At 36.6% G+C, this 11765-nt stretch overlaps 1 protein-coding gene across 2 annotated transcripts; it reads left to right on the top strand.

Annotated features, from left to right (window-relative positions):
• Positions 1-3701: 3701 nt before the first annotated feature.
• Positions 3702-8109, top strand: faim2b (Fas apoptotic inhibitory molecule 2b). 2 transcript variants are annotated; one of them, XM_044349504.1, is made up of 12 exons: positions 3702-3909; positions 4586-4631; positions 5075-5142; positions 5526-5590; positions 5700-5753; positions 5858-5908; positions 6031-6070; positions 6174-6211; positions 6309-6396; positions 6504-6599; positions 6854-6907; positions 6997-8109. In XM_044349504.1, exons 1-12 carry the CDS (start codon positions 3895-3897, stop codon positions 7144-7146), a joined length of 765 nt encoding a protein of 254 aa, XP_044205439.1. In that variant the 5' UTR covers positions 3702-3894; the 3' UTR covers positions 7147-8109. The 2 variants fall into 2 exon arrangements, with proteins under 2 accessions (XP_044205439.1, XP_044205438.1); XM_044349503.1 differs by having other exon boundaries at positions 4583-4631.
• The last annotated feature ends 3656 nt before the right edge of the window (positions 8110-11765 follow it).

Here is an 11765-nt window from a genome sequence, read left to right as displayed (position 1 = left end):
ACTGTTGGTCTGTTAAGTGTTTATCAAATATTTGAAAACAATTTTTTGAAAGCATCACAATATTTTTTTAATTCTGTCAGATAAGAGGGTTAGGTTGGGACTGAACAGTGACTGGGGCTAATGTGACGACACAAGATATTCTCTCACTCCAAGGCCATAACTCAGTGATAGATTGAGTTTTGTAGAAAAGGGGGACTTATCCCTCTTCTCCCCAGGTCTGCTAGGCAAAGAAGCAAAATGACAAAACAAATGAAGTAACCGTTTTACCACTTACTATGTGTCTGACACATATGTCTCTTCTAGTCTCTTCTAGAAGGTTTTCTTGCCTTCTGCTACCATCTAGTGGTAACAAGAAGGAAACGTGCACTGAGTAACCTTATTTAACATGTTTTATGGCCTGAGGACTGGAGGAAGTGGTGGTTCAGTGGCGGTTCTAGCCCATTTAAACCACAGGGGCCAAACTGAGGACAGTTAAATAAACTCTGAAACTATAAAGCACTCATTTTAGCAGTGGAGTGGTTAAGAAGCCAAGGAGGCAGGTCATCTAAGCAGTAAAGTAGGACAGTGTGTCTATTGTGACAAACAACAGTCTTTCCTATGTATTTTCTTAGTACACAGAAATATATACAACAAAGCTTCTACTCTGATACAGGTATAGATCAGTACTGAGTAGCCTACTACAAAGGTTGAACACTAAGAAACATTCACAGACAGAGTATTAATGCATGTATCAAACAGATGACTTATACAGTCTTGTCTATATGCATGAAATACACAAACTAGCCTACAGTCCTCCAGTTACTTCCAGCTCATTATTCATTATACAGTACAGAGAAAAACATTCTCACAGGGAACCAGACCTTCAGCACAGGCTCATTCACAAATCACACAACACCAACAGGTGACTCAACAAGCAATACATTAAAAACTGGATAAATTACAAAATCATTGGGCTCTGTCTCTGCTGAGTCCACGAAGACAGCACACTGTAACACAACAGCTTCAATCCTACAGTTTCACACACTTGGGGAACTCTATGAATAATCAATTGATCAATCGAACTTTTGTAACTATTTGTAAAAAGCATCTTTCCTACAGGTTAATTCAAAGTGCTTTACAGACGACTGACAAGCTGATAATAAGACAGAACAAATGTAAACAGAAGAAACAATTTGAGACTAATGCACACAAAAAAAGATCAAATGTAATAAAACCAATAAAATAAAATAAGTAGATAAATTAGATAAAGGACCGTGACAAATAAGATAGATTGGAGGGAATAACACGTGTTAAAACATTAACACAAATATCAAATAAAATAAATAATCAAATAAAATAAATAATGTCCATAAAATATTCTAATCAAAAGCCAGGCGAAAGAGGTAGGTTTTAAGTTTAAAGTCTGTGTAAAACAATAATAAATATGTGTTCTGAGTTTGTCACAACACAGAAAAATGTGTAATTAACCACCCAGCCAAATTTTAATGATTTAAAAATTGCCTAGTATATAAAATTAGGACTGAACAGCCTCTGTGTTAACAGTGCTCATACCAAACAAAAATACACAATTTAAAATAGGCCTTGTTTGTAGGTGTAAAGCAAGCAGCATGTTGCTTAAAAATTAAGTAACGTTAGGAGCCACTGTTTAGTTCGGCATATATCTTTTAGGTAAATGTGGACTCGTTTCAGTGAAAAGGGAACTTAAATGACTAGTTAACAAGCGAACCATCACCAATCATCGTTAGGGTTAGGTTTTTTTCAATGGAGTTCGGTGCACTTAACGTTACTCAATCCTCTGGTGGAAAGTCCTTGGCGGCTTCATTGTGGCCACACAATGAATCACCCTTAGAGCAATTGTCTCTCATGCTGGCTTCTTGGTGAAGTGCTGCCCAGCTAATGTGCTCCCTCTGGCCAGGGACCTCCCAGCCGAACACCCAATGCTGAAGCCAAAGCCGCAGGCAGCCCCACCCGTCAACAGACGCTTCAGCTGGGTTTAAAATAACTCCTTGAGCGCTAACATTGACCAAAAATGGCCCCATTAACCAGTAAAAGCAGATTATCCAAAGTGAATCCCGTTGTCTCCAAGGAAAGTTTGTAAAACTACCCGGTGTGAAAATACTAACTATGAGTAGGTGCTCTAGTGTTTACAAAGTGGGGGGTGAGGTCATGCTAGTAACCCCTCTGCATCATAGAGCCACCATTTCAGGCCCGCCCAAAAAATCCTGAACACAGAAATGGGGAAAAACAGTTTAACACTCTAACTCCACAATTCAGTGCTACATAGTTCATAGTCTTTTCACATGTTTTCAGCAATTATTTTCTAATATGTATAATGTGTTTAAAGTCCAGATGAAGCAGCATTTCAAGAGTATCTAACTTCCTTATCGTGACGTATTTCCGAGTGAAACAGGACAGGAAGGCAATATATAACGTTGGGAGGATTTTGATTTGAAAGTTGAAAAGTGGGCATGTCATAATGAATCTTAGCTCTGTGCCGCTAAAAGTTGAAGATTGATGGATGGGTGGATGTCATGATATTATGAGTTGAAACTGGTTGGTTTGGTGGGGGGGAGTTGGGTTTTTTTGGCATATATTGTTAAATAGGTGCACAATATGACCAGCGATGTGATCTTAAAGGGTTAAAAAGGCATTTGTCATTTCATCTCAACTTTAAAAAGCCTCTGATTTTCCTTTACACAGACTTTAAGTTTAAAGATATCAACACTTTCAGCTGGCTAGACACTGCATTCAAGAATTTCTTCACATTTTTTAACTCCCTGTATTTGTATGTTGTCCGAAAAATTATCATAAGTTGCATGTTTGTCAACGTGGAGAATGTAACAGCATAATTCCTAATAGTAAAAGTAGATCAAATGTGGGTGCTTTCTGGTAAATCTCATTATTACTGATTGTAAAGGTCATGTGTGTGCCCCATAATGTTCTTAACTTCCATCTCATTAGCCTAGTGTTACTAAACCAGTCTCTTACACAAAAACATGATGTCATTCTGGATCTGTTTTGATGCTAAAAATAAAGATGAAGATTACATCAAAAGGCACAAATAAACATACACCCAACTCTCTACTGTAGTTTTGTTTTATTGATTCATTGATACAACTATAAATGCAGAAGACAGAGCTTTGATAGTCTATGTTAAGTAAAACACAAAGGTTGACAGTCATACATCATAGGCTGTCTTAAATAATGTATATTATATCATTATTATATTATTATATATTAAATAATGTTGTTAGTGAACATGCTAGTATATATAAACCCATTGACATATGCAGGTATTGTTAGTTTTAATGATATATTTCTGTACAATACAATGATTATCAAATATCCCTTAGATCTATACCCCTGCTCTCCACTGAACTGGGGCAAAATCGTTATGCAATGCATATGTAATTCAGATATTTAAGTCCTTTGAGTCTTTCTGGTGAGCACTAGGATGATTAACTGTCCTGGAACACTGCTGAGCAGCTCTGTGCCTGCAAAAAGAGACATAAACGACACCCCTGTTTCACAACAGCAGTGGTGCAGTCTGGCATCATCTCAGTGTTTTCGAACTACCTGGACATTGCTAGAACGGCCTCATTAAGAAGAGGATAGGGGTGGCGTGGGATCAGGGTTAGAGAGAGATTAACCACATGGAGGCCTATAAAGCTCCGGTGTAATCCTCACACTGGAGACAAATTCAGAGCAACAACTAAACAACGTTTTGCTTGCACCTCGCAGTGTTTTGGACCATACTTACCCTATCAGACAACAGAAGAGGAGCTGAGAATTTTCATATTTTGGACTTAAAAGAGAAAACATCTTATCAGTGACTTCAGAATAGTTTTAACTCCCTCATCAGGAGCAAAACAAAGGAGCCAAAAGGAAAAAATCATGAAAAAGGGAAAGGTATGTTTTTAGTTTTCCTAGCTAGAGTGCAGCTGTATAATACATTGCGTAGTGATTGATTGCTATAGATCAGTGCAATTCTTTGTAATTTCCTGAATTTGTCATATGAACTATGACAGATGAGGCTCCTATAATTAATTAAAAGCTCATACAAAAGCACAAATGATAAAGTCGTAGCTTTCGGTTAGAATTGTAGAGATATGACTGTGTTTCTGATGGTTCAACTCTTTTAATGACAACATCAAAGACAGGCTCAAAATCAAGTACAATCAAACAAATAATTACGTAAAATTTAAAAAGTTTTATGATTTTAGGTGTGTCTGACAGAGCTCTTTTAATACATATTGCTTTATTCGGTACACTAGTGTCATCTATGCCGCTGGCTACCCAAAGATGGAGGCCGAGCAGACTCATCCTAATCCTTTCAACTAACCAAACATGGAGGCTGTTCTGTAAACAGATCTGTTATGAAAAAGTGTCCTCATTCAGCTTCATCAGTAGAGTCTTACATATTATAGACTGTCATAGCCAAATAATAAGTGAAAGGGAAGTTGTGTTGGTTCATGTGTGGGAAAGTGAACAAGATGTTTTTAGTGACTGTAAAGGATGATGTGTTTTTTATACAGCTAAGTGAAAATGTTATAAAATGTGCTAACTCCAAGTCTGTTCCCAGCAGGTGACCAATGACAATGAGCCACCCAGTTACCAGGAGGCAACTGCAGGTAAAAAGCTGCTTCTTTGTGGGGTAACACACTCTGTTAGTTATGGATATTAAACACTGGCTATCAAGTCTTTAACTTCTACCCAGACTTTGAACACACTTGTATGAGTCAAAGTCATAGCTGAAGAAAATAAGACTCAGTATATGCAGAATGTGCATGCTGTTTTTATTTACCTTATTGCAAATTTTTATCTTATAAATAATCTTAATAATATCACACTTTGTTTAAATTTAAAGTTGTGACTTGACATCAAATGTGTGTTGAAAAGAACAAGGTATTTTACAATAGTAAATTAGCACCAGTGAAACCTGACTCTTGCAAGGTGACTTTAATGTGTCTGAATTATACTGCAGGATCATTATAAGAGACTATGTATAATTTATCCTCTGTTTTTACAAAGATCAAACCTCACATGTCTGCTGTCTGCCTCTTTCTTTCTCCAGGCTATGACGAGATGCAGGCCCAGTTTTCTTTTGATGACAAGACCATCAGGCGGACCTTCATCAGGAAGGTACAAATGCACTCAACAAAATAAGCGACACCAGGAAAATAAATATCACAGTGACACTGACATTGATCTGAATCTGGGGAATATAAATACACATATATAAGATGACCCCCTGACTCCTCTCCTGTTGGGAAAGTTTCCCTGAGATGCTTTGAGAAGAGATTTCTCATACTGGATGGCTTTCTCTCTTAAGAGTGAAATAAAACAATTAAAGCAGAACATAAATCTCACATTTGTGTGGCTTTTCTATCATATACATGCTCACAAACTCTCTTCTCAGGCTCTTGGAAGTGATTAAAATGAGTTTGTCTGCCAGTTTGCGTGCTTCAGACTATCTTTCTGTCTTCTTTTATGTAAACCACACTGAACTGTATGTCTTCCTGCAGGTCTACGCCATTCTCATGGTTCAGCTGTTTGTGACTGTAGCAATTGTTGGTCTCTTCACATTTTGGTAACTACTGCAAAGCTATACCACTACTTACAAGTAAAGTTTTTGTTTTTACCACTTTGACTGGAAACATGAAGTACTAATTGAATCCATTTATTTCTTGTCTCTCCAGCGCACCTGTGAGGTTTTTTATTCAGACTCATCCCAGCTTGTACATGGCATCTTAGTAAGTGAAGACACATCATCACATCACAACTCACATTATAGTGCTAGCTTTTTCTATTACTTTATTTTTTACGTTTTCTATCATCCTTTTCTCTTTTTTGACAGTCTCATGTTTTTCGCCACCTACATCGCACTGTCCTGCTGTGGGGATTTGAGGTAATGTTACTTTGCAATATAAATAACAACAGAAATATTCATAAAACGCAACTAGCAGATATATATTTGTGAATTTAAGTTGTGACAACATGGGTTTTCCTTCCCTGAATGTACCTAAACAGACGGCAGTTTCCCTGGAACATCATTTTATTAGTTCTCTTTGTAAGTATTCTTCATTATGAAAACAGCACATTATGGTAAAATACAGTCATGTTCTTTACTCAACATGTAGCCTAACTGTGGTTTTTCTTTCCTCCCCTAACAGACTCTGAGCATGGCCTTCATGATGGGATTTGTGTCGAGGTGAGAACATATTGTGATTTAGGTGTGTGTGTCTGAGATATTGGTTTCAACTCACCTGAGCCTTTGTTTAATGTGACTGTTTCCTCTCTTCCTCCAGCTTTTACAACACAAAGTCAGTGGTTCTGTGTCTGGGAATCACATCTCTGGTGTGTCTTTCTGTCACCATCTTCAGCTTCCAGAGCAAGGTAAGAAAGACTTCCAACCACTTTCACACAATAAAACACACAGATTTTTGTTATAATTAAATAAATCCATCATGTGTGTGTTTTTTTTCTCTCTTGCTTGCTGCCAGATTGACATCACATCCTGTCAGGGCGTCCTATTTTCTTTGTGTATGGTCATGCTTCTCTGCGCCATCACCCTCTCCATTGTCGTCCCCTTTGGATATGTAAGTTCACCACCTTCTGCTGCTTCTAGCACCATCCGATCAGTACACCTTTCTAGGTGAAGTCAAAAATAGCTGAGCAAAAACAGCAGTTGGAGGTTAATGCTTCAGGTGCTGCCGGCTGTATTTGGGTGTGTGTGAGAAGGGATTAACGTCACAGATAATCTAGCAAAGCACTGCGCTGTCTTTCTTAAATTACCATCCTGTTGTCCTTCTTAACAGTGTTTTGTAATGCTTTTTTTTATCTTGTACAATAGGTTCCCTGGTTACATGCCATTTATGCTGTGTTGGGAGCCATCCTCTTTACTTTGGTGAGAATTAAATAATCAAAAAATCATCCCACTGAATATCATTTTTGTCTCATTTACTAAATTTCTTTCTCCATTTGTCTCTGCTACAGTTCCTGGCATTTGACACTCAGTTGTTGTTAGGGAACAAGCGCTTCACCATAAGTCCAGAGGAATATGTGTTTGCCACACTCAGCATCTACCTGGACATTATTTACCTGTTCAGCTTCCTGCTACAGATCATGGGGGGCGGCCGCGAGTGAAGCATGTCCTCCTCATTCTCATCAAACTCAACATCCAGCATGGATTTATTAAACTCATGAACCAGATACCACCAGGGCTGTTTTAATGAATCACCACTTCTACTTTTTCCCCCTTTTTGTTAGTGCGTCAGACCTTTGTAAGCAAAGAGAGAGCCATCTGTTGGTTCTTTGCTTTTGATTGTGTAATCTTGTCTATAAACCCGTTGGTTTTGTCACTACGCCCTCACATAACCTCTGTTGTTCACTGTAGTCTGGCCATTCCTATTTATCTGTTTTTTGTTCTCCTCTGGGGTCCACTGAGACCTGCACCATCCTACAATGTATGTTTCAACAGTCATTACGCTCATGCGTGGATACAGAGCTGAGTATGATCAGCATCCCTCTGTTAATCCATCACCGAGCCAAAAAAGAAAGATTCAGGAAATTTGCACTTTCAAGCTCAGCAGGGTTGAGTTTGTTTTAACAACTGACTGTTTCACAAGCTATGCAGTTTGTTTTATACTTGTTTTTTTATGCACATCATAGTAGATTTAAAGTTTTTTCTGTATTTTGTCTGTATGTATGTGTGTATGTAAGATACTTTCATACTAACAGCTCAGTTTGAGTGTCAATATTTAGGGAAAGACTGCACAAGAGAACCCTGATCCAGTGGATTTCAACTAACTTCAAGACTTCTGAAGCTAAGACACATTTAAACCATAGAGGGAAAACATGTGTAACAGCATACAGTAACGTAAGTTATTAGAGATCAGTTGCAATTTCTATTGTGGCTTTAATGTGGCCTTTGGAATGTGATAGAGAATTATTTCATGTTAACAAGTTGATGATCAGCGTTAGCATCAGTGTTAGCATTAGAAATGTTGATGAAAAAAAACCTGGACATGACATGTTAATATTTTTTCACTCACAATGAGATGTGTACGTTTTATTCTGTCATCATTAAAATAAAAACAAATCTTAAACAGCACTGATCCTTGCATATGTGAGTGATACATGTGGTAATAACTGTTATTACATGTTAATAATGAATTGTATGATGTGTGCAGGTAAGAGGCCAGTGGCTCAGCTAGAGGGTCCTTGTGGCCTTTCTGTGTGTAGTTTATATTTTCTCCACGTGTTTCCTCCCACAGTCTAAAGACAAGCAGGTTACATGAACTGAACTCAGCATAAGCGTGAATGTGAGTGTGAGTAGTTAATATATGAAAATATAGGAATCCTATTTCCTGCATGTATATCATTTAGATTTAGCAATCTAGCAAATAACATTATTTTGAATCTAGACATCAGACATTCCAAATTAATTGTAGTTTAATAATAAAAAATAAATAGTATGTCAATTGTGGTATTACTAATATTAATATTAATATTAATCAGTGGAAGGTGTGTCGAAGTCCAGGCTATGAAATAGGTTAATCGATTTAATAGAATTAAAAAAAAGGCCTATTTGTGAGTAAATCTGAGCTGGTGTTCTGCTTCTTCATATTGAAACAGGTTGATAAACTGCTTTGTAAGAAGAAAGTTGACTGTGTCCAGTGTGTGATCTTGGGGAAATTGAATATAAGTATCATTTAGGTTTTTACTGCTCGTTGTGAGTTTTATGATCTTTTGTTTAATGAAGGATATGATGACTCAGTGACAGAAATGGTTGTTTGAAAAAGATTCTTCCTTTGGTGAATGCATGGGAGTTCAGGAAGAAGATTATTATGAATGTTGTTTATTGTTGTTGTTATTATTATTGTTTTTCTTTTTTGTTGGTGCTGTGGATTTGGTGCGATTCTTTTAAATTAATTTGTGACCAGCACAGCTGGAAGCTGTACTGTAAACATTGATGTTTAGTAAAGGTGTCTTAGAAACCAATGATGGGTGAGCCGTGAGATGGCAGAACAAAAAATGTTTTCATTCATTAATACATATAATTAGGAATGCACCAAAACACTATTTTTTGTTGATACAGATCTCTTACCTTATGATAGATCAATATTGATTTAGCATCTATACTAAGCACTGTCCACTACTGTCTTATCTTTAATTAATGTTCAATTCAAGCAGAGAGAATATTGACTATAAATAAAAATATAGATTACGGGTTTTTTTAAACTCGTAAAACATGCAGAGTATTATTTTTCAAGACATTAAAAGGTATAAATACACCTGTGGACTTCAGTATCGTGCAACCCTTGACAGAATAAGCGGATGTAGAAAAGGGACAGGTGGCTGGATTTGATTACTCAGTTTTACCTGCTGAGCAGCAGGACCAGATAATGCCCTCAAAGTCATGATGTCACCTACCAGTGATAATCAATACAGGGTTCAGTACCTGAGCTGCAGGCCACAGCCTGAGCAACAGCTGACTGTCTCTCATTTAACGTGCGAGAAAAAACTTTTTCTGTAAATGTGTCATTAGAGGACCTTAAACACCTGAAGCAATCATATTGCCCCTCGACTCCAATAGTTAGCACAAGATAATTAAATACACGGTTCAGCCTTTCATTGAAACAAGGCTTTTATTAAAAAAAGAAAACTGACATATTCAAATTCAAAGAGAAAACCAAGAAAGAAGGAAAATCTTATCTCAATCAATAAAAAAAACACAAGTTACAGACAATTTAGCAACTCTGGCACAGGAAGACAAAAGTAGCCAAGTGGCTTTGCAAAATAACCAAATATCAAAACCTCTTTCCTCTAACAAAACTGTACAAAATGAGTTCTTGTATAAATAAGAAAACTGTTCACAAGCAGGAAGTGAGATGAGCCCATCCAATTTTCAAAAGTTCTGTGATTCACACAAACTTGGTTCATACAGTGTTGAGCAACATGTTTTTAGTATTTTCTGTTCAAAAATGTCACCTTAAGACAAGATTTCTATGTTTTAATAATGTGAAATATAATTATTTAAACTGTCCATTAACAAAGTAATAGTAAACTTTTTATTGTATGTTAGCATCTTATGTTTTTTATTGAAAAACATACAAATGAGGGATACTCTGTATCAACCAAATTAAAATTCAAGGAGACATTTCGAAAATCCAGACTGGGCAACATCCAACCACCTGTTTGGAAGTCCTGTTTTAGCAGCAAAACATTTTGAAGCTATGAAATAAGCCGTCAAATCTACATGTGGATGGACTGCAAGAGTATCTTCAAATTAGTGTGGACTAAAAATAAGTGCATGGAGATTTTTGTTTTCTTTCAAATATTGTGTACTGTCTATAGAGTACACCATAGTATTCCTACAATTTCATGTAATTTAAGTTATGATTTTCATGATGCAAATTCATTTTAGAGCATCATCATTTAACTATAATATTATATCTGAGTTTGTAAAAAAATAAAATAAAATAAATAAACACTGCATTGTAACAAGTGGTCATTTCATAGTTTCAAAATCTTTTTTTGTATTAAAAGTGATGGCTAATACATGGAATATCATTTTTCTGAACATATAAACAATATCCATGACATTTTCCTTCATGGTGCACTGAATCTGAAAACTTGCTAGCCACTCTGTGTTATCTGGACAGGTTATAAATCATAAAAAAATCAGGAAAACACACAAGGAGAAAGAAACAAAATGATGTAAAGAGCGAGTGGAAGGAAAAATAAGGCTATTTACAAAATCAGCTCTGGTGTCTGACAACTCTCATGATAAAAGCTGCGCTCTGTGTTCCTCCTGGTTATCTGCTGAGGCCAATAAGGTTCACAATGATTCTGTTTACATGCACTCCAACACTCCATTAGTACTGTATACTGATAGAATTTCTTTTTACTAACCACAAGTAAACAAAACCAGATCATTTGTCGACTTTTGAAAATCAGCTGAAATATTTTGATATGTGTACGTTATGCGAGAGGGCTCATTTTAACCATTTACTCCAAAAAAAGGTCTTTTACTTTTAACTGTAACTGATAATGTGCTTAACTGTAATTAAAACTGTAATAGGGTGGAATATTGTGCACATGTAAACACCTTTATTGTGGCTTTTCTTTCTGACTCTCTCAGAACTGAAAACTACCACACACCACAGATGAGCGTCTATGGATGAGAGCTGTGTATCTGTGACAGAGAGCTTTAAAAGATGAGTGGCCACAACATCTTTGGTTGCAGAAAGTAACACACAGCAAAGATGACATGAAAAAAAAAAATGTGAAGACAAAACAGACTTAGAAATAGAATCATCAAACGGTGCCCACTGCGAGCCTTGAGAAAGACGCTCTCACGCTGTGTTTTCACTGGATCCAAACATGAATGTGGTTGAAGAGCGGGAAGAAAAGCTCTTCATGACCCTACAGCTAACTTACATGACTGACGTGATTACTAAGTTCAAACAAGCCTGTTGCCATTTCCATAGTATATACAACTTAGTGTCAATCCTATGAGATATCCGGCAGTTCATCCAGAGAAAAAACATTAAGGCTTAGCTAAAAATAGTTTTTGCAGAATTTTGGATCGCTCACAAATTCATTCAGACTTGCTGTCTCACTAAAGGCTGTAAGAATCATCTTTAATGGCACTTCCATGGTCAAGTGAGCAGTCCTTTGTAAAACCATTATTTCTATTATCTACATATCTACAGTTTTTGATGTCTGTATAAATTAAAGTTCAACATATTTGGATGTAC

The sequence above is a fragment of the Thunnus albacares genome, chromosome 4 (genome assembly GCF_914725855.1).
Source record: "Thunnus albacares chromosome 4, fThuAlb1.1, whole genome shotgun sequence".
Classification (NCBI taxonomy): Eukaryota; Metazoa; Chordata; class Actinopteri; order Scombriformes; family Scombridae; genus Thunnus; species Thunnus albacares.
The sequence above is the reverse complement of the archived record's forward strand: the minus strand, read 5'-3'. Positions and strand labels throughout refer to the sequence as shown.

Coding starts and splice junctions, on each gene's coding strand:
- faim2b (XM_044349503.1), top strand. Junction 5,754..5,857: donor AGCTTGTACATGGCATCTTA/GTAAGTGAAGAC, acceptor CTTTTTTGACAG/TCTCATGTTTTTCGCCACCT. Junction 5,909..6,030: donor TCCTGCTGTGGGGATTTGAG/GTAATGTTACTT, acceptor GTACCTAAACAG/ACGGCAGTTTCCCTGGAACA.